Here is a 22630-nt window from a genome sequence, read left to right as displayed (position 1 = left end):
ATTGAAAACACATCGGGTGCGTTCAGAAAGTGATTCATTTCTGACAGAAAACCCCAGCCCCGCGTCAAAAATGTGTCCTTGAGCAACATCCAGAACCTGTGCTCGCTCAGAAAACTTGGAATCACTCTACATTTAGCTCTTCAGTAGAAGCTTTTCTGTAATGTAATGACTCTAACCATCATCAAGGAAATAAACATACAAAAGCCCATTACCAGTCTTTGGAAATGGCTGCTTTAATGCAATAACCATGAAGCACGAGACAGCTAGGTTAGCTATAGTCATTAAGTCTCTAATGGCAGCTAAAACAAGGAACGACAAGGAAGACACTCCTGAGAGATACTGAGGAGGAAGAAATGATACAGCTGAAAATGATAGTCACAAGGCTGCAGGCTCCAAATTCAATTAGCTGGTGTTGTTCGAAACACAGATTTAGGGCTGTTAATTTGACGGCTACAAATATGAGGGTCGGTCCAAAACGACTTCTTGTTCTGTTTTCTGTTCCGCTTTTGTCGGTGTGCTGGGCAGGCCACGACACCGGCTCACTGCTCGAGGTGTAATTTTGAGTTTTCCCTACAGAACTAGTGAGACTGCACTCTCTGTGTGTGTGTGTGTGTGTGTGTGTGTGTGTGTGTGTGTGTGTGTGTGTGTGTGTGTGTGTGTGTGTGATTGCTTTGAGCCAATATCGCACACCGACAGACAGCGCCATCTTTGTTACACAGTTCTTTCCCCCTGCTACCTTGCATTAGTCTGGGCCGCCCCCAGTCTTACCGTTAACGATAGAAATCGCTGAGGTTATTAACCGATTACACATTCTCCATCAGATTAGGAGGCCTGTACTGGCTCACTCCCACTACGGGGAATTAGCGCTACACATTTCTCTTCACGCCGTGTCCTACAATGACACTTCACAGCCCTTCATTGCACTTGTTATTGCCAGGCAAGTTGCTAAAAACAGCTTTTAGCTGTTTTGAAAGCGTGTGTGTTTGTGTGAGATATGAGGGGAAGGTGGGCGTGCGTTTCTATTTTTTCCTCTCTATTCTAGGAGTTCAGGTACATGCCATAGACAGAAGCCGTCACCTTCATCACTGAGAGGCACTTTATGAAACTCATGCAATATGTCCCCGTGGTTTAGTAGAGTATAGGTCAATTTAGAGGGTTAGATTGGGCATGAAGTCTTAACTGAGCCAAATTTAAAAGATCACAGGTAAGTGATTATATTTTTACCTTTTCAAAGAGGGGGATGGAAACTGAAAAAATATCTTTTTAGACCCACCTTAGTTCTATGACTTATCCTGACTATGATTTCCAAAATGTAATATTTCTGCTGCTCTGTGTACTGTGGCCTACTGAGCTGTAGGAAGCCTTACAAAGAGGAGAGGAAGAGCATGCTGCTTTGTGACTGAGATGCAGGGCGACAGTTGACCTATAAGGGGCTGACTCACCCCCGTGTTCACTTCACCACTAATATATTCACTTAGTAACGCCCAGAGGATGTGCAGTTCCGCTGTGTAAAAATGGTTGAGCACAACAACACGTTCCATGTATGCATGTTAAAACACAAAAAAGCACACACGAGATCTGAACAGCGTGGGTATGGCGGAAACAGAATAAAGCAAAAAACGACTGCTAACTATAATATACAGGAAATGGTCCACTGGTTGAATTTATGCTACAAAAAGATGTGATACGTGTGAGTGTGTGCGTGTGCATGTGCTGTCCGTATTCATATACACTGCTGAAAAGGAAAGCAAAGAGAAAAAGCTATCCATTTCTCAAGCAGACAGACATTCGGGAGAAGAGGCCTGAGGTTTTGAGGCGTCAGTCAAGTGTCCATCCATCGCTAGGGGAAAAACACAGAATATCTCATCCAGAACAAAAAAAAAGAGACGTTAGAGACTGAGATCATAAGTAAGGGGAAGAAAATAGCAGAGAGACAGAAAAAGATTCACAGGCAGAGGCCTGAGTCTTATCAGCGGAAGATTAGTGCAAGAGATAAGGCCTCTAGGCCAGGCGTTGTGTTTAGCCTGTTTGAGGCTTCCTGTCATCATCATTAAGGCCGCTTCTCCGACGGCCACTGCAGAACAGAGCAGCCATTCGGAAAAGACAGCCAGTGAGGACGAAGATAAAGAAAGACAGGACCGTTGGTCAAAGACGGAACTATATTAAGTCTAATGAGCAGCGTAAGCAAAATGCTGTGGTGAAGACACTTGAATCCAGGCCGTTGGTGAGATGTAGAAACACTGCGGAATCTTATGGCTGTTCTAGTGTATAATTAGATCTGTTTTATTTTCCACAATAATTATGGTAAGTGTGGACATTTCCCTAAGGGTTTAATTTCCACTATACTTAAACATGATACAGATATATAATAGAGAAGTGTAGTGACATATTTTCCGCATAAATTAACAATTATAAAAAGGCAGCGGTCATCACATCCAGCAAACTGATTCTTCTGACCAAGATGTTTGTTATCTAAAACCTTGTATTCTGTCCTCCCCTCACACTGTACACGTCCCATGAAAGACTTTGGAAAGAATTGGAAGGTAATGCCTATTGTCCTCTGAAAACCAAACAGCATGAACCTCGTCTAATGAGGCAGTGGTTTGCCTGTGAGATGGGGGAGGGAGTGTTGTCTGCGGAATCTAGCTAGCTGACTGGCTGACAGTAACCGTCTGTGACGCTTCCCTGCCGCAGGACTCGCAGGCACTAGTGTAATGTGACAGAGTGCAACCTTTAAAGGCCATCGACTGATGTACGGCAGCACACCAACCCGGCGTCTCAGGCCTGTGTCTATCTCCACCTCCTGTCTGCAGTGAACAGGCCTAAAAGCATCCATGAGCACACACATACAGAGCATGAACAGTCATACTGTCAACACACACGGAGACACACTCACAGCTGAAACAATGATGTCTGAGCGTCAATTGTCCCTTGTCTTTTTTTTAAGGAAATGAGTGACTTCATGTATCAGGAGATCTCCAGGTCATAATACAGACATCATTTACCATGTGCATTATGATCAATTACAAAATCTGTCTGTCAGATGCCAATTAGCGTAGCTCCCAAAGCCACTAGCAGGGATTTTGGATTACTGTAGTCCACACAAACAAAATCCTCTACTGCCATCTGCTGGTCAAAGTTGTTTATATCAGAGAATATCAAGAATATCAAGAAATGTAATTATTTATTGACTCCAGCTCTTAAATTCTGTTCTGGCTTTTTGATCTCCTCTGGACGGTGAAGACAATTTAGGGATTTGGTGGTTTACCGACAACGCTGGGTCCTTAAATTCATATGACCTAATTTCCATTTTATGCCCCGAGGCAGACAGAAAGTGATGGAAAGCCAATAAAACAAGACAGAAGAAAGGAAGGTAAAACAACGAATGGGACAAAGAAAGAAACTATGCAGTTGAATTGAAGTATCCTTCCCACCTCGTAGATCAGATATATAACTTAAGAGGGGGAGATTGTGTCAGTCTATGTGCTTGTGTGTTTGTACCTCTCATAGATTGTCTTGAGAGCGATGTGGTCGGACACTCCTTCAGTCTCTTCCAAAAAGAGGATGATCCACGATGTCCTGTAAGGCCACTCCTCCGTCAGGTTGATCCATGACGCCAGCCGATCCCAGTTGAAGATGATCTGATTGGCCCGCAGCAGACGACCTGTGAAAAACGGTGCAGAGCTTTAGTGTCTTTTTAATGCTCAGAGCAATGGGCCTCAGTTTGTAGCTTAATGTCACCGGCTTCAATTAAAAATGACTTGTAGCCTGTTGCTGTGACGCTCATAGTCTGAACACAGCATTAAAAAGTCAGCGGTCTACTCTTCTCTCTAAGAAAAATAACATCTCAGGGTTGTGCATCCTCCTGATCAGTGTCTGTCCATCAACAACCTGTCCAAAGTCGTGGCATTAAGAAAAGTGAGATTGGTTTGTAACTGTTAAGTTTCGAGAAATGTCAAGATGATTTCAACCATATATGTTATTGTGTTTTGACATATTCAATCCCTGTAAAATAAATTATATTAGGAATAAATAACATAAATGTTGTTGTTTGGACAAAAAAAACATTTGTTAAATATAACGAGACGACAGCAGTGCTGAAGCAGAACAGGGTTTATTCTTTACCCGTGATAGAAACAATGTTGAGCAGCCTCCTCATGGTCTGTGGGCTTATATCACTGAACCAGTCCTCGGTCACCAGCAGCTTGGTCAGGTCGAAGGACATCTGTCTGGTGATGGTCCTCTGCATCTGCCGACGCCGGTATGTGTCCTTAACAGAGCGAGGTAGCAAAGAAAGACAGGAATTCAAAGATCACAAGATCGAGAATTTGACACATCATCGTGTTTTCAGCTGGCTTAGCAAGATAAACATGTTTTCCACGACTTTGAATTGTCTTAATGGAACTTCAACGTATCAGAATGGCAATTTTATTTATTAATATTTTTTTATATTATTATATGGAAACAAGCAATCCTCTGTGTCAAAAAAGCTCTTTATCAGTGGGAAAGCAGGAACCGTATTCCCGTCACAGATGTAAAACCCATACAGACACAGCTAAAGTGAAACAAAAGCGTTTACATTACTCTTGACCCTTGACCCCTGTGTGTTTTATTACTCGTGCATCATCCTTGCAAGCTGTGCATCATGAGACTACCTGAGCACCCTATCCATCTTTAACTGTACTTACATGCAACCCAAATACATTTATGGATTTATTTGCTTTAATTCAAAGTGAAATTATCTTAGGGTAACATATCAATGGTAGTTTAACTTGTGCTGACTGTAGATAATATTCCCACTAAGGTCTGCATCTTAACCCTAAGAGGTGTGAGCGAAACCAATGTAAAGCATTTTATCTTTCATTTTGCCCCTCTAATGATCAGCTTCTTCAGTCTTCCCTTCTGTATCATCTATCTTTTCATGAGAAAAACATATGATTAGCTGCAAATACAAATCAAAGAGCCACTGTCCAAAGATGAACAGTCGTGACACGCAAGCGAGCTATTGACATAGATCTAGCAGAGAACTTCTTTGATGACATCAGACAGCCAACATGGTCATGAGCCAAGGCGAGGCTGTTGGTTGACTTTCAAGTCACAACGCCGGTCTCATGACCTCTTTCTCAGAGAGATGGAAAATATGGCCGGCACCCAGTGAGAACGGAAAAGATCCACGATACAGACAGTCCATTGTGGCTGACTTTTCAATAAACATTAATATTTTACTGTAGCTGTACAGCTTTATTGGTTCATTTAGGTCATTGGTTTTGTATCAGCTTATTTCTAATGGTCCTTCTTCTCCTTGCTGAAACACTCTTCTTTCATTCTGTAAAAAGTGTTTTATTTTGAGAAGGTGGTTCCTCTATCTTTAAGAACTAAATGCAGAGTTCCAGGAAATATATTTTTGCTTAATAAAAGGGGAATTCATTAAATGGAATTAGATGGTAGAGATTTTCCTAATGCCATCCACAACTTCAAAAGCCACATGAAAATGGAGAGCCACCAATTCATTTCCCCCCCCTGCCCTCATTTTAATCTCCACTTGTAGAAAGAGGGCCCTCCTGCCAAGAGCTAGCTAGTGGCAGAGGGCAAATAAAAAGAGCACGCCGCCCCATAATAGCAGGGCCAACAACAATAATTGTGGGTACAAGATAAACCCGAGGTACAAACAAATGTCAAACAAACAAACAAGAGAGGGAGGCGGGAAGGAAGGAGGGGTAGTGAGAAGGTCTCACAGGGGGGAGGAAGGCATCAGCGACAGCAGCAGTCACTTAGCCTCCTGCCAGCAGACCTGGTGCCAGTGTTTTGTCACAGGGACCCACTGCTGCTAGGCCTTGTCATTAGGCTGTGGCAACGCAGCAGGAAGGATAAACAGTCATTACATCAATTACACCGGGAACCTTGGCCGCATATCGAGCACCTCTCTCTTTGTATCCGTGTGTCTCCTTCTGTCCTCTGGCCTCTGCACCGCCTGCCAACACCACGCCTGTACCGAACCCCCATCCACCCCCCCCTTTCAGGGAGGAGGCCGAAAATAGAGAGCAGTGAGGATTTCTAAAGCGCCATCTCTAAACCTAATCCAATGTTTTCTATTCACATTGTGGAGAACTATCTGCATTTTAATTATGTTTGATTATCAAGTGTTGTTTTCCAACTGGATGATGTTCCCGGTTAGCATGGGAGTGTTGTGGGAATGAGTCCGGTGGGAAAACTAATTTATTTTACCTCATTCAATAAACATTTTTTTTGTCTTCATTTTAATTTTGTATCAAAACATTCTCTGCAATTTGTTATTATTATTGGCCTTTTTGATTGTTGTCAAGGGATAGGGTTGGCTGTGAACTGTGAATATTTGTGGTGACAAGTAGAATAAACAGTGCTTGATATATTATCCTTGGTATATATTATTTGGATTAATTATAATCCTGCTTTTTGTATTTTTATTATTGCCTGCCTATTATTATTATAATCATTCTTCCACCCATGTCATATATTGCATTCCCATTGTCTAAGTAGGGGGGGGATTACTCTTTGGATTGCCTCAGCCATAGTATTTTATTTGTGTGCAATAGTTCTTCCTTTTCTTATTATTATTATTAGAGAGCATTGTTGGGGTTGGGAACCATTGATGTTGGGCTGTAGACTACAACAAAACATTATAATTCATATTGGTCTATTCAAATAAACATGACTTGAATAACTGTTACCCTGCGGTTTAGGGCGTTCTTGCTGCCAAACTTGGCCTGGTCTTGGCCCAGGCTGCTCTGAGACATCTTCCTGTCCCCGTCTTCATGCCATCCTGGACAGAGAAAGAGAGAGAAAGAGACAAAGAGATGCCTTTAAATAAAGAAATATTACATCTCATATTCAAATAGAATAGCATCTTTGACAGTTCAAACCCCCAAAACTGTGTGCAATCCCTTTATATATGCGTACACAATACAATATGTTGTATATTTGCTATTATCCTTTACCCTCAGCAGGCGAGGTCTCTCCATTGATGGGCGCTGCCATGCAGAGCTTTTTGGCCGTGCTGAGACCTCGGCTGTTGAGGAACACTGGCAGGTGGACGATGTTCCTCATGTAGTCGTGTCCATTGATGTTGGAGTCTCTCAGCACACTGTTGAGGTTTTGGTTGATAGCTTTGATGATGATATGGGGGTCACTGGCAAAGATGGAGATAAAAGGGCCTTTGGAGAAGAGTACCCTCACCTGAATGAGAAACCGGGAGTTAGTGTGTAAAGCACATCTTTAACCACCTTTCTTGTTATTCCATAAAATGTGTTTTTCAAACTGTGGAGTGTCCACTACTTTAACATCAAAATGTGTAGTTTACAATCGACAATAATACGACAGCTAAAGGCAACAGTCAGCTGTAGTGCTTTAACTTAATGACTCCTGTGAAAGCACATGGTGTAGGGGATTTCCTCTTTGCTATCTAAGGGACATTGTCCAAGTGTCACAGGACATCGATTTGTGCTTCATGCATACATGGGTTCTTAACCCCCTCGTCCCATAGGACGATGAACCTCTGTACCTACAGCAGCTGTCAGCAGCATCAACAACGGCTCCACTACATGATCTGCATCTTTAATGCACTTTATCTGGTACTAATAATACAGACTGAAGGAAAAATAAATATTTAATTTATGTAACCTACAAAAATGTGAATTTCAAAGTGTTTGAATCTCTGAACACAGGGTGTTGACAGAGTGACTAGGAGGTGCTTACAAAGATGTGAGTATTACATTAGCACACAGGAGGTTGCCATCTTCTCTGGGATTACTTCATCAAAAAGAAACATTTGGCTAAAATACATTTTATTACAGCAGCTGAGAGGAAGAATCTAAACTTGGAGGCAAGCTAAGGCAGCTGGGAACACCAGGCTGGCTGCACAGTGCCGGAGATGTGTGTGCACAGGTGAAAGACCCACCCAAAGATAAGGCCATATGGCAGCAGCCATGCTTACAAAATTGCTTGAGTGACAGATGTTGAAAAATGTAATTGCTTCATATTATCGTGTTATCAGTCAATAGGAAGTTGCACTAATCATCTGATGCACAGATGTATGTGCAAACACACACCGTGTCCAACATCTGCAGAACTTTGTCCTGCTCACAGGCGTCCAGTCCGTCGATGATGACGGCCATGCGTGTCTGGTTCTGGGTAAAGCCATCAATGGTTTTGGCCATTTTTGACATTAGCTCCACTTCATGCTTCAGAACCTGGTGTGAGACAGGGGAAGACAATCAGTGACCCAAACCAAGCAAAAGGGAAATTGATTGGCTTGGGAACTAAAGTGTCATAACTTCATAAGCAAATGGAATGCCTCTTTATCCATGAAAAATGGATGTTGAAGGACTTGAATCTGACTTGGTACAATGATTAAAGTGTATTAGTCTACCTTCATAAATCCTTCACTCTTGAGTCGATGCAAGTTGTTGGCAGCACTGTGCAGCCGTTTCCTCTGGGAGTTGAGGACGGAGTCAGCCACCTGCCACCAGGTCCTACAGTTGAGCAGTAAGGCCAGGCCCACCACACTGGCCATGGCTATCAGCACTGCGTTTAATGTGAAATTATCAGGGTCCACCTGGGAAATAAAAGCATTGAAGCTGATTGCTGGGCCGTCCAGTGACATTGTGGTAAGGAGGCACGCGGTTTAAACTCAAGTCTCACAGATTAATTCCTCTAACTCACCTTAAAGATGGCCAGCAGGGCCATGCCAGTGATCAGGCATCCCAGGGTCAAGGCAAACAGCACGAATGAGGGAACACAACATGTTTTCTTCCACTTTTTACCTGTCGTATGAGAGGGAGGTAGAGGATAATGTGAGAGAGACGCATTTACAAATCCCTTTTACAAAAAGCTAATATTTTCTATGCACATTGAATTACCACAAATTATGCACATATTAAGATCATTTTAGGAAGGATGTCGTAAATGGAGTAAAAACTAAACCATTGATTTTAAGCACTGGTATACTTACAAATGCTGAATTATGCTTTTATTTTTTTAACAGCAGTTTAAATCTAATTTTGCACGCTGCAAATGCAAACTGCGTTAAATACCAATCACAACAAACCTGATTAAAGCTAGGCTAATCTTCTCAAAATCATCTATTTATATTTGATGAAACTCTCAATTTGTCCCAACAGCAATCAATAAATGATTGCAAATGTCATCACCTTGGATCTCATCTTTCTTGAAAACCCTGAAGAGTCTGGTGGCCATGAAGCCAAACTCCCGCTCACAGGCATCAGAGAGCGTGGCAACCATCTCAGCCATGGAGGTCTCCCCTCCAACACTGGACAGACGATTATAGTCGGTGAACAGGAACCTGTGTGACAAATTAGAAACAGAAGTTATGCTTTAATTTCTTCAGTTACACAGAAAACTGATTGGACTGGGAATTAAGTATTAATTTTAACAAGATTGTTAACATTGCAATAATAGATGTAATAATCAATGGTGCTACTCCACCTATGGAGTTTTAAAACTCAATAATAAATGCAGAGTGAGACTGAAATTGTCAAGTGTTTACATTGTTTGTCTTAGATTAGGGGAAAATAACAGAACTTAGCTGTAAGTGTGTGTTTTTGTGAGTGTGTCACTGTTACCTGACTGGCAGTGCGCAGGTGGTCTGCTCAGGAAGTTCAGGTGGGTTGACAAACATCAGTTTGAGCAGCAGCTCCAGGTAACCGACCTGGCGAGCCAGACGGGTGCTGATGTGCCACGCCCAGTTCCAGCTCTCCCTCTCTCGCCGACTTCCAAAGTACACCAACACTGAAGACAGTAGGAGGTGTAATTGTTAAGTCCTATTCATAAACATCACTAATACTTTTTAAAAATCAATAACAATGTAAGTTAATAAGCTGAAGTCATCATATATGATATTGGTTTTATAATGGCACACTCATCTTATAGAAAAGAATAAAGGGTCATTTGGTTTGAGACATCTTTGTATTTCTTTATAATCTGTGTGGAGCTCCTTTTGTGGTCCTGAAAACAGAATACAAAAATATACCCTTATGTAATTTGACCACTAACAAGGAGGCTGCCCTCCCTATGGAGCAGGACAAATAAAAACTGAATTTCCTAACAGTCATCAGTTATCGTATCAGTGTTGCATTTCTAGCTCATCAGTCTCCTCACCAAAAAAGATGTAGAGCAGAGCGAGGAGGCTGAGGGAGACGGCAATTGCCAGCTTTGGATCAACAGTGAAGCCCAGAACCACGGCCACTGAGCCGCAGAGTAGCAGGGTGAGAAAGACCACCAGCCAGGAGAACTGGAACAATGGCTCGATCTGCTGGCCTGCAAAGGTCTTCATCTCATCTGATGAACAAGAGGAAGGAAAAAAAAAAAGATCTCATGTCAGATATTTCAATAAAGTATAAGGAAGATAAAAAATATAGGACACTATGTGAGGATATGAAGCAATATGAAAAGAAACCCATTCTGGGTTCCCACTCTTTTCTAGACATCATTTTCCAGGACATTTTCAGAGATGATCTATAGCTGATATGACAGGCATCACACCGTACACTAATATATTTCTCTCTTCCCAAGTCTGATTTAAAAGACCTGCAGTGTATGAAATCATCTTTTGAATGCTTTTGAAATCGGATTCTTAGAAATGATGCATCAACTTTAGCAACTGAACCAAACCTGCAACTAAATATAAAATCATTCAACCGCTTGAACAAGTTGGGAAGAAAGCAACATTATGTAATGTCATTCAAACTGCATGTGCTACCATGTGACATGACTTGGGGTGTTTACAGCGTTTACACAACATAACCGATAGAAGACTATTTAAAATACTCTCGTCCATAAACTACCATTCAAACGTTAATATGATCCTGAACATAACTTTTCCCTTTCATATGGCAAGTCAGCTTAAGGAAAATAGGAGAATGTTGAAATTATTTTACAGGACACTTTACTTGTTCCCTCATTTTCCATGTGTTTTCAATGACTGGAACATTTTCCAGGTTTTGTGTTACAGAAGGATTTAGAGAAACTGAGGAAAGGCCCTGTCCACAAAGCTAATTTTCCCAATAAATACTTTTAATGATGTGGGCTTACTTACCCTCCAGTTTCTTGAGAAGGAAAGACTTGCCGCTGCCCCACTGAGCGTACAGTCCAACACAGATCGGTGGCTGCATGGTGGGCTCACTCAGGATGTCTGCTAGAGCACTGCTATAAAGGTCATAACCCAACATGTCTCCATCTGACTCAGAGGGGGAGAGGTGCTCTGAGAGAGAATAGGACGGAGAGAAAAAGTTAATAAGCGCAGAAGAAGACAAAGTAAAGCCGTTAATTCTTTTCTGATTTCAGTATAATGCAAAGAGCATATTTTGTCACACAATTATTTGCTGAATGAAATGGAAGAATGGGTCATACTGGCTCCAAATATCTGTGTGAGGATGCTTTTCTGGTGGGTACAGTCGATGTTGTATGGAGTCTCTCCAGCTTTGTTGGGGCGGTAAAGCAGGCGGCCATCTTTAGGGTTCCTCAGCAGCAGCTCAGCCAACTTACGGCTGCGCCCTCTAATGGCAATGTGGAGGGGTGTGTCTCCTTTCTGAAGGAAGAAAAACACTGAATTGACTGAAAAATAACTATATATAAAACGCTTAAAAAAAGACTCACTAAACTTAGAGTGTTATAAAAGTACTGTTATTACAAGATTTTTCTTAAAAAGTACCTTTTCCACTGCAGACACCTTGGCACCTTTATCCAGCAGGAGCTCCACTATCTCTATGTTTCTCATTTTTGTGGCTTTGATAAGTGGGGTCTCTCCCTCCTAAAATGCAACAACACACATCATCAATATCATTCTGAAATTTACATTTACAATGAATCAACTCTACATAAGTGCAAAACAAATAACTGCCTACTACACACAATCGTTTTTTAAGAAAGAAAGGAAGAAAACCTATGGTAGGCTGTTATAAGGCAATATTCATAGTTGTCTGCCTGCATTTTTACTCAAAATATTTTTTTACAGCAGATTTATTTTGTTATCATTGTTATTTAATGTAGTGAATGGACGTTTTTAAAACGTTTACATTTTAAATGTAAAAATAAAGAGAGAAACATGATACTTTGGAAATAACAATCAAGAAATTCAAAGGATAACAGAGAGCTCATTTGACTCCTTTACTAGTGAGTGTGCCGTACCTTAGTGCAGCTCTCGGTGTCAGGGTTACACTGCAGGATGTCTCTCACCATGGTGGCGTTGCCTTTCTCCACCGCCCAGTAGAGGGCAGTCTTTCCATCCTGACATGGAAAGGACAATACAAATATGATCTTGTTTATCTTAAAAAAAAGAAACTGTACCAGTGTGAGAGATAGATATATAGATAGATAGATATACACACACACACACACACACACACACACACACACACACACACACACACACACACACACACACACACACACACACACACACACACACACACACACACACACACACACACACACACGATATCAAGGAGCGTCTGTATATATAGCAAAAATTCTGGTGTACATTTGTTTAATCCCATGGTTTAAAGTTCACTTTACTAAGAAACAACAGAACTAAACAGTATTGAGTAGCAGTGGGACATATCACATAGAGAACACAAGAAGGCCTCATGCGTGTCTTTAAACATTAATAAGGTAGCTAAGACAGTGGGAGAGGAACTCCTACCTGGCCCCTGACGTCAATATCAGCGTATTTGTTCAGCAGAGCTCGGACTATCTCCACATGACCTCCTCTCACTGCTCCAATCAGCATTGTCTCCCCACTCTGACAGAGATGGTGAAAGAGAGACAGAAAGGAGAAACAGACGGAGAGAGACATGAATTTTATTTCATTCACATTGTATTACATACCAACTACTCTTCCACATCATCAAACGGCGAGCCTGTAATGCTGGTGTTGTATGGTGGCCTCACCCTGTCCAGGATATTGACATAGGTGCCGGCGTCCAGCAGGTCCTGTACGATCTCGGTGTGACCCTCCTTGGCAGCAATGGCCAGGGCTGTGCTGCCATCCTTGTCCGTCATGTTGACATTTGGGTTTCTCTTCAGCAGCTCCTTCACAACCTCTGTATAGCCACCTTTCACTCCCACAATCAGAGCCGTCATTGAGTTCTGAAAAGACAAAGAGGAAGCAATATAAATTTGCGAATTTCAGGGTCCATCTAACGCAAACATTTCAAAATACACATGTTTCTCTATACTTGACTGGGTGTTAGGATTCTGGTTTGTGTTCAATATAGCCAATAAATGGTCAATAAATGATGGCTGGAGATAAGACAAATTGTCCACCAAAGTGTATATTCAGTATATTCAGCAGCTCTGGGGGACACTACAGGCTTATTGACAATCTATTATTGATATATTGTCTAGCAAGCCAAATAACTCATGTATTTTTCCGGGCACTAAAGTCTCTAAATCGCATGTAAATGAATTGCTCTGCAACATTAGCTACTCTAGTTCCATCTGATTATTGATGCTATATATCGAACTATCACATTTTTCAGTTTGTGACAGCACAGATGCAACATGACTCGAAGGAGCACAGATGCGCTGTGTCATAGATGCAATCAATTATTTAATATTGCAGTTTACTAATGAGTTTGTGGCGCTTGAGAGCATTAAATCTTGATTATGTGCAAACTACACTGGCGAGAACAGGCCGCTTAGTGTGTCATGGCACCCACGATGAACCCAAAACAAAATTAGTCTGGCTCAGCTGTTATTTAGTTGAGCCAGAGTATACAGTTAAAGAGCTCCTACAAATTGAGTAGCGGACAAGCGAGAGAGAGAGCGAGAGAGAGAGAGAGAGAGAGAGAGAGGGGGTAGGACGCAGAGGAGGCTGAACCAGCTGCTGCAGGTCTGGTGAAGCTTGGGAGACTGGTGGTGTTCCTGTGGGCGCTCTGACCCTATGAGGCCTCAAAGAGGAAGAGTGGGAAGAGTTCTCTGTAGGGTCCTTTCAATAATGTTATCTGACACTTATACTAACAATCTGAACCTGTTAGTAGCAAAAACAAGCACTTTTATTGAACGTAACGTTACATTAACGCTGCACAATTCCCCTCGCAGCTCGTTTCATGGCAACCAGTTACAGCGTAATACTGGACCAAATACAGAAAATTGTTGTAGACACCAAACATGAGATAATAGCATGAAATTAATAAATGAACAAAAAGTACCGTAGTTACCCTTTCAAATCAACATAATTTAATTATTTAATTAATGAAAATATCATATTGTACAGATATTATACCTCAATTGAAATTTTTCAAAACGGTGTTTTATAAAAATTATAAACTGCAATTCGACTTATTATACCAGTGTTGGATCTCTATTGAATGCTACTCATGAATAGTAAACAACCATTCACAGGAAATCTGCCATTCACAGACAATCTACTTACCGCTCCTTCTTGGTCCACATCAGCCCCGTTGGCCAGAAGGTGCATTACACTTTCATAGTGGCCCTTCCTGGCTGCCCAGATCAAAGGAGTGGTACCGTACTGTAAAGAAAATAAGAAAATATGTAATAATTTAGTCAAAAACCCAGGGACCCGTGCAGGAAGGTTAATAAATAAAGAGAACAGGGATTTGGGGAACTGGAAGGTGGATGAGGACCAAAGCAATTGGATCTTTTAAGCTTATCCCACTAACTACATCTTCTGTGTGATTAAAAAAAAGATTTAAAAAAAAAAAAGTAAATTAACATCTGTCAGTACGTAGTTACCTTGTCGGAGCAGTTGACCTTGGCTCCGTGCTGCAGCAGGAGATGGACAATCTCTGCGTGGCCTCGACCTGCCGCCCAGATAATGGGGTAGACGCTGTACTGTTGGGCCAGAGGAGAAGGGTGTCATGCTGACAGTAGCTAATGATCAGTGTCCGGCCTGAGGTCGTACTAACGCTTTAAGCCAACTGACATGACTGAAACAGCAGATGGGGGAGGCATCGCAGGGCGCAGGTAAAGAGCATAGTTGTGGTTGCGTTCACAGTTTTGTTACTGTAAAGTTATGTGTGATGTTTATCAGTTTTTAACTAGTGAGATGAAACATTTGATCACATTTACACGGAGCAATCAGAGTAAAACACATCATGTTAACTCATAAAAGAAGAAACTCATGCACAACATTTTCTTTTAAGTAAACACCCACATCCAAATGACTTTTTTCACGTCATGTAAACATACCTATTGTCTTTGTAATGTTCAATCCTTATATAAAGGAAAAATAGATGCCAATGATGCTATTATTATTGGGAATCTAAGAAAAAGTACAATGTGTTCAGTCTTGATACCTGACCAGTGATGTTGGGGTTAGCTCCTTTTTCCAAGAGCAGCTGGACCACATCTGTACGACCTTTATAGGCTCCCCACATAAGAGCAGTCCAACCTCCCTGAGTAGGAAACAGAGAATTTGTTCATGAATACAGTGCAAAACACCCTCTACATATAGAATATATACTATGCATGTAACATTCTGGACATATTTCTAGGTATTATTTTATCATTACAAGGTGTTAGAGCAACAACAGTATTAAACTCAGCAGTAAAGCAGTATAGGTCAAATCTCAGCAGTTTTTGCGAACAGTAACACACTGTGTGGTTTATAATAATCCTACTGTGATGAGCTGTCCTGTGCAGCTTAGACATGCCTCGCACGGCAGTGTGTCAGGTGATGTCCTGAGTCACTTCCATAAAGTCACAGAGGTATGAGAGGAGGAAAAATGTACTCTAAATGTCTCATCATAAATGAAAAGAATAATTGAGTAATTAAAAATGTGTAATCTTTGAGTGCAAATAAATAAATTTATTTATTGTACATGATGTATCACAAACACCTGATAACTTACACTACCTACTGATGTTTTTTTCTCATTAGGATTATGTTTTAGCATTCTGGCTGCTGGAAATGCACGTTGCCTCTTGAGCTAGGACATCTACATGACAACTAACAACGTCTTCAGCCCCAGGTGATAAATATGCATCTCATCTGCATGTTGCCAGATAGTCTGCTCACGAATATAGAGAATAGCTGCTACAGCAAGCCTGCAGACAGTCTGCCTTTGAAAGATCAAGTTTCCCAAGACTAAATCATATCACTGCCCCATACGGACACAACCAGAGATCAGTAAATGGTATTACTACCGGAGAGGAGTCATCGAACATGAAATAATTTCATTTTATGTCCATTTCAAGGGGAATGATCATCCTGTTCAACCAGCACTGGGGTCATTACATTTTATAGAAACCACTTATGCACATACATCAAGACTTTATGATATTTTGATTGTATAAAGGCTACATATTAAGGCTATCAGTAGCTATCACATCTTTTTCTCACAAAACAAAGGGATTGCAGTTTGTTTTATTGCAATTTTAGTAGTTAAAAGTATATATTTAGATGATTATTGATATAATATTGTGAATCGCAATTTTTGGCCAGGATAATTTAGACATGAAATTTTCTTATCGTCCCACGTCTACACCCCAAATGTATTTTATATTCTTAAAATGATTTTATTGGCATTTCAGACACTTTTTCACAGTATATAGTAGAGATATAGAGATGAAGGGGGATGACATGCGACAAAAGTCCCTAGAATCAAAACGAAGGCGCTGCGATTACATGGCACAGGTATCATCCACTGGGATGGAAAACCCAATCCACCTTTTTTTTTTTAATTTTTCTTGACTTAAAATTGATAAAACTGACTGCATTTCCAGAGAACATGACATCATGTGTATCACATAAGATTGGATAATGGCAACACAGAATACATTTTTTCATATAAAACACAAAAATCAGTGCTCACAGCAGATTTTAAATTAAGAAAAAAAATGTCAGTAACTTTTTCTATGTTCTCACCATGTCTCGATGTTCCAGGTTAGCATTGTTCTCCAGCAGCTCCCTCACCACCTCGATGTGGCCCTCCTTAGCTGCAGAGATCAACGCGGTCCAGCAGTCCTGAACACACAGAGACAACCTGTTACCGTGGGAACCCCCATCAGACTCCAAATCCACTTGGTCAAACGTCCGTTCGAGTGCTATGTGGGAATGTTCAAAGCACTGTACCTACCAGCTGGTCATACCAGGTGCTCATGGAAACGGGATGTCGCATGGACATACAGGAGTTTCAGAGTGTGAAATAAGAAAGACAAGTGCAGCCAACTATTGTATGTAATGCTTCTCCTTTCTTCTGCTGCGTTGGGGCTAGAGTGAGCACAAGTATCAGTGTGCCATGTGTAATAGCAGGTTACATGCACGTGAGATGTTAATGAGAGGTGTAGTGTGTGTGACCATGCATGCGTGTGCCTGAGTGGGAGGGTATATGCATGCTTGACTGTTTGCTGTGGGGGGGGCTGGCTTCTGAAGGCAGAGGGTGTTGGCCAGCAAGTGGATCCTGTCATTTAGTCAGAAGAGCAAAGGTAAAAAAATGTGTAATAACTTGTCATTATGGCTCATCATAGATCATAATAGCTGTGGACTAAGCCCCAGTGTGGTGAGTTCAGCAAGATGGGACATCATGGCCACTAGTTCAGCTACGTCTTCTTTGTCAAGCGGATAATGTGGTTAAACTGACCACATTGTTTTTCACCTATGCTTCATATGAGGCAGTTTGGGATGTTATGTGTGTGTGTGTGTGTGTGTGTGTGTGTGTGTGTGTGTGTGTGTGTGTGTGTGTGTGTGTGTGTGTGTGTGTGTGTGTGTGTGTGTGTGTGTGCTTACAACATCGTCCAAGTTCACGTTGGCTCCTCTCCTAATGAGCTCTTGCAGTATCTCCACATTGCCCTGCTCTGCCGCCACCATCAGGGGAGTCTGTCCATTCTGAAAAAAAAAAAAGGGAATGAAACTTTGATAAAGTTTTTAACACATCAACTACAAACCAATTAATTAGACTTTTTTTCCCGTGTTACCCTCTGAGAACTCCCTGGGTTAAAGAAATGGCAGGCAGTGATAATATTAACTTAAATCCTTTACCTCTAAAAATCTATCCCTTAATGCAATATGGCCTGAAAGCTTTTCTGTTAGTCAAGTTAAAGTTTTAATTTAACTTTTTCTTCCTGTTGAAAAATCTCATGAAAACACCTAAACTTTATGTGAATTGTCATTTACATACAGGTACTTAAAGGGTAATACTTCACAATAACACCAACACACTTTTAACATGAATTTGGTTCACTAGTGGGTATTTAAAGCAGCAGGTTGGTTTGGACTGCGAGATTGACATGAAAATAAACTGTTTTGGCCCATGATTGAGGAAATGAAGGAACAGGTCATTCAGTGTAACAGTGTGGTTAATTGACATTGACTGATTGTTTATTAATAGTTTTTGGACAACAATGGGGGTCTATGGCACAGAATAATGAGCTATATCAAGACCTGGCTTTTTACATACCCCTCTAGACTCTCTACATTACATAAATATTACGTTTTTCTATGAGTACTTAGTGTCCACAACAAGTACTTACCCCACTTATAAGTTTTCATGTTTTTATCCTTTAACAACATAAACTGAAACAGGGTTGAGTGTTATTGTTTGATGTTTTTGTTTTTTTTAATGATCTACAGAAAAACATGCCTTGAAAGTCAATGTGAAATGACTCAGATCTCCAAAAAGTGATAATGATAAATGAAAAAACTTTCTGGGAGGCTGAATGCTTTTTATAGGCACTATATCTCAGACATTAGCATTTTGAAGGAAAAACTTAACCTTTCATAAGTTCTCTTCTCATCTCAGGATTGTTTCACTACAGCTTCACAACAGATTCAAGTTTCCTTTAACACTTGTTACATGATCTCAAAGAGCCTCTCATTACTTCATACTGCTCCCCGAAATAAACAAGTTGAGCCAACCGGTGGGGTTGTTGTGATATGACTGACTTACATCACTCCTGCTATCCACATCTCTGAACTTGTCCAAATGTGCTTTGATGGCAGCCAGGTTCTCCTCCTCTACGTAGCTGAACAGACTCTGGATGGCCAGAGAGGTCATCTTCAGAGAGGTGGTGGTATCCATGGCCGACTCCTAACCCCACCTGTTCACCACTGCAGAGCGAGAGGAAAACAGATTAGCATTCACAGAAGGCTGAAGATATTAATGGTATCTATCAGGCCAGCTGTAAATGTACAGCACCACTAAGAGAGAAGCAGGGACGTCAAAGCCAGGAAGAGGGTGTGGTGTATCTTTGAAGTGATGCTAGGCAATAAACAAGTACAGTCCAAACCCAGCACACACGCTCAAACTCACCCATGCAAACAAAAAAACAGATGATTCATCTTTTTTACTATAAACCTACAATCGGAAAAAAGGATCACATTGAAGGAACATTTTTTAGGTCTAATTGAAAAAGAAAAAAACATGGTAATTCGGCTGCATAAACTTAGATTTATTATAACCAGTGAGGTTTACAGTTGTAAGCATGCTTGCTTGCTTGTATTTGCATTGTTTCCATGCAATTTTGTATTCATATTTAATTTTTAAAAGTAAAAAATGATCATCAGAAAGCATAGTTTTTGCTGCACAAGCATGTGTATCTGCCTTTACGGTCATACACTTACACAAATGAATTGGAGCGCGAGAAAATTGATATGTCAACTTTTTGGACACCCTGATATGTGTCCATTTTAACCAGAATTTAAAAGTGTGGTTACAAAAGGATAATGCACTGAACAAGCTTAATACACAAAAGCTAACGGGGGCACTTGGCTCAGTTCAGTTTGAGTTCAGTCTGCCTGCTCATGCTGAAAACATGAACCGTCTGCTTAGTATAATGAAGGCAGGGCAATAACAATGCTCCAATCAAGAACGTCCACTAAGTCATCAAATACCACTGGAGACAAAGAATAGCCTCTAAACTTTGATCCTTTGATTGTAATGATCATGTGGACAATTGGTGCACTCGACTGTGTGCTCCAATTATTTCAAGAGCGACCTCAGTTCTACCCTCCTCCACTGCCTTGAATTGGACTTTGGGGAAGTTCTAAGGGCCTGAAAGTAGAATAGGTGGACACTATTTCACTGAAATGCTTTGCCTTGATATGCACTGGAAAATATGAGTAAAATGCCGTGAGGCAAATGTCTGCATCTGACAAAAAACAATGCAGACGGCCCAGTTTGCAGAGATCATCTATAATTAGGCTCCACCATTCTACAGAATTATTTTAAACCAATTAAATAGTGTCATCAGTCATGTTTGTACCATTTTCACCCTGGAGTTGAACAGCAGTCCTCACACATGACATTTCTGTAACCATTGGGCACTGACAATATAATAATAACTTACTGTATAATATCTAAGCTTCCCGGACATTATATGTATCATTTCACTGGACAAAAGAAACTCCCTGTAGTAGGGATTTTGCCAATCAATGAAAAACTCATTAATAATTCATAAAGTTGGGCTCTTCCATAATGGTCAGACTCACTTCCTGCCACAGCAGCACAGAATTAATCAGCTACATTCACTCATTGCTTGCAGGTTGCCTTGGCAATGGGTTTCACATTAAGATTAGCAAACATGCTGCTCAATGTTTCAACATAATCTGTAGGCGAGCAGCTCCGGCTCAGGTCAATAAACACTTAAATGTCACATGCCTGTTGGGCTTTCAGTACAAAGAGCCATTACAGTCAATTAAGTGCAATTCAGAGCAGCTAGTCTTATAAATTCCTGCCCTGTTTATTAAGTCAGGGATCACCTGACAACCTTTTTCCCATATCAGACTGTCACACAAAAATGAAAAAGATCCTTTGTTTACGATGAAGGACACATAAGCCTGTTGACACACCCTCCTCAGCTCCTTGTCGCTCAGCACAACGGGTGGACGATAAAACCACACAAGAACCAATCAGTAAACATTTAGCTCTCTCTCCGTTGAGCAATGATCAGTGGGGAGCTAAACCACACATCCGTTTGACTCAACACACAGCCAGAAAAACAGTAGAGACAAAACACCAATAAAAGCAGTAAAAGCTATTTAAACAAATGATTAAAGCTGCTATAAGAGATACATAGTATCCAGAAAACACTAAAAAGGTGAACAAACAAAGCCCTTACCTTAGTGTAGGGTGAGGCTTATATTTATGAGGCTATTCAACAACACCAATCTTTATCCCTCGTTCACTCGCAAACAGAATCAACAAGCACCGCCGGACCGACGCTCAGCATCCCCCTTCACTCAAGGCTGAATATTAGATGAGGGGGCTGGCCGACGCCCATCTCTTTCCAACACAATAGGCACACACGACCAGATTTTCATTCATTACATGCACTGGCTCAGCACCAAATTATACAGATAAAAGGGGAGAGAAAATAAGATGTTGGCTTAAATCATGTAAAGCATTAAAGAAACATTTGGGTGAAATCAATGGGAGCTTTCACTTGATTGTGTTCATTTGCCTCAATTGCTTATCAATTGAAGCAAAAATGTGATTAGTGTTTGAAACACTGCAGTTGTATTCAAATATCTACTGAAATGTATCTACAGGTTGGGACAGGAAACATTGACAAAAATCAATATGTCAAATCAAAATAAATATCACAACATTTAAATGAGAAGTCTCAATATTGTATTATCAATGTATAATATATATTTAAGAGCAGGGCTGCAAAAAACATGTAAAGATTTCTAAATTACTAGATTCATCATTTGGTCTATAAAATGTCAGAAAATAGTGACAAATACTATCAGCTTTATAAAAGAAGCATTACTGCTTTAAGTATACATTTACAAACAACAATAAGAAGAAGGCACACAAGAAGACATTTTGAATAAGGAGATTAGTTGTAAAGTAGATACGATGACCAACTGGCAAGGGCATTTGTCCAGCATTCCCATTAAAACATTAATAAAAACATAGAAATATTCCTCATATAACTGTAAAGCAGGAAAACACAAATTAAGGGCAACACAAATCCCAGTTAATATCTTGGTACTGATATCCATGGTTTTACATTTTTATCAAAATATCAAAACACCCAGATCTACTCTCAGGTCATATATGAGTCAGTATTTATGTAAAAACAGACCACTTGATATGATCATCAGAATTCTTTAAACTTCTTGTCAGCTGTGAACACGCATAAAGAGGAACCTGGGAGGCAACACTGGATATGATCTCTAAATTTAACAGTCAGCTCTTCACGACTTGTCATGTGGGTATGAAACTGCTGAGGACTCAGTTCCCTGTCACATACCAGGGTCAGGGTCTGCTTTTTACATCAGTCCATGGCCAAGAGTTTAGTCAAACTCTGAGAGGTGATCCATTTAACTCAGTGAACCCTGGTTTTAGGAGCTGCTGGAGAGAAACTAGAGTTCTGTTAAACAGCCAACCAAACACTGTTTCAACATGGTGGTGATAAAACACTGTTTTTATGCTGCACCTGCAACTTCAAAATAAAATGTCTAACAAGAACAGATGTGGCACCTAAACCCCTGACTGTCAAAAAAGTAAACATCTGGATAAGACACACACACAGATCACACACACACACACACACACACACACACACATCATAGAGACACACACACACACACATCATAGACACACACACACACACACACATCATAGAGACACAGACACACACACACAGATCATAGAGACACACACAC

General features: G+C 40.8%; 1 protein-coding gene across 3 annotated transcripts in view; it reads right to left on the bottom strand.

The window, feature by feature from the left end:
• Positions 1 to 22630, bottom strand: part of kidins220a (kinase D-interacting substrate 220a) — a 44961-nt gene that overhangs the window by 21426 nt on the left and 905 nt on the right. Inside the window, exons 2-24 of one of the 3 annotated variants that reach the window (XM_054613525.1) lie at positions 22216 to 22316; positions 18906 to 19066; positions 17747 to 17845; positions 16886 to 16984; positions 15315 to 15413; positions 14752 to 14850; positions 14429 to 14527; positions 12943 to 13140; positions 12695 to 12793; positions 12181 to 12279; positions 11705 to 11803; positions 11404 to 11581; positions 11090 to 11254; positions 10153 to 10332; positions 9618 to 9783; positions 9186 to 9337; positions 8698 to 8798; positions 8405 to 8590; positions 8085 to 8225; positions 6975 to 7212; positions 6708 to 6799; positions 4126 to 4270; positions 3502 to 3664 (exon numbers count right to left, since the gene is read on the bottom strand). In XM_054613525.1, the coding sequence (XP_054469500.1) occupies positions 3502 to 3664; positions 4126 to 4270; positions 6708 to 6799; positions 6975 to 7212; positions 8085 to 8225; positions 8405 to 8590; positions 8698 to 8798; positions 9186 to 9337; positions 9618 to 9783; positions 10153 to 10332; positions 11090 to 11254; positions 11404 to 11581; positions 11705 to 11803; positions 12181 to 12279; positions 12695 to 12793; positions 12943 to 13140; positions 14429 to 14527; positions 14752 to 14850; positions 15315 to 15413; positions 16886 to 16984; positions 17747 to 17845; positions 18906 to 19037 (3029 nt within the window). In that variant the 5' untranslated portion in view covers positions 19038 to 19066; positions 22216 to 22316. The remainder of the gene's footprint in view (positions 1 to 3501; positions 3665 to 4125; positions 4271 to 6707; positions 6800 to 6974; positions 7213 to 8084; positions 8226 to 8404; positions 8591 to 8697; positions 8799 to 9185; positions 9338 to 9617; positions 9784 to 10152; positions 10333 to 11089; positions 11255 to 11403; positions 11582 to 11704; positions 11804 to 12180; positions 12280 to 12694; positions 12794 to 12942; positions 13141 to 14428; positions 14528 to 14751; positions 14851 to 15314; positions 15414 to 16885; positions 16985 to 17746; positions 17846 to 18905; positions 19067 to 22215; positions 22317 to 22630) is intronic. The other 2 variants (XM_054613526.1, XM_054613527.1) reach the window with 2 other exon arrangements.

Source organism: Anoplopoma fimbria, chromosome 15 (assembly GCF_027596085.1).
Source record: "Anoplopoma fimbria isolate UVic2021 breed Golden Eagle Sablefish chromosome 15, Afim_UVic_2022, whole genome shotgun sequence".
Classification (NCBI taxonomy): domain Eukaryota; kingdom Metazoa; phylum Chordata; class Actinopteri; order Perciformes; family Anoplopomatidae; genus Anoplopoma; species Anoplopoma fimbria.
Note: the sequence above shows the minus strand (reverse complement) of the source record. Positions and strands in the feature narration are given on the sequence as shown.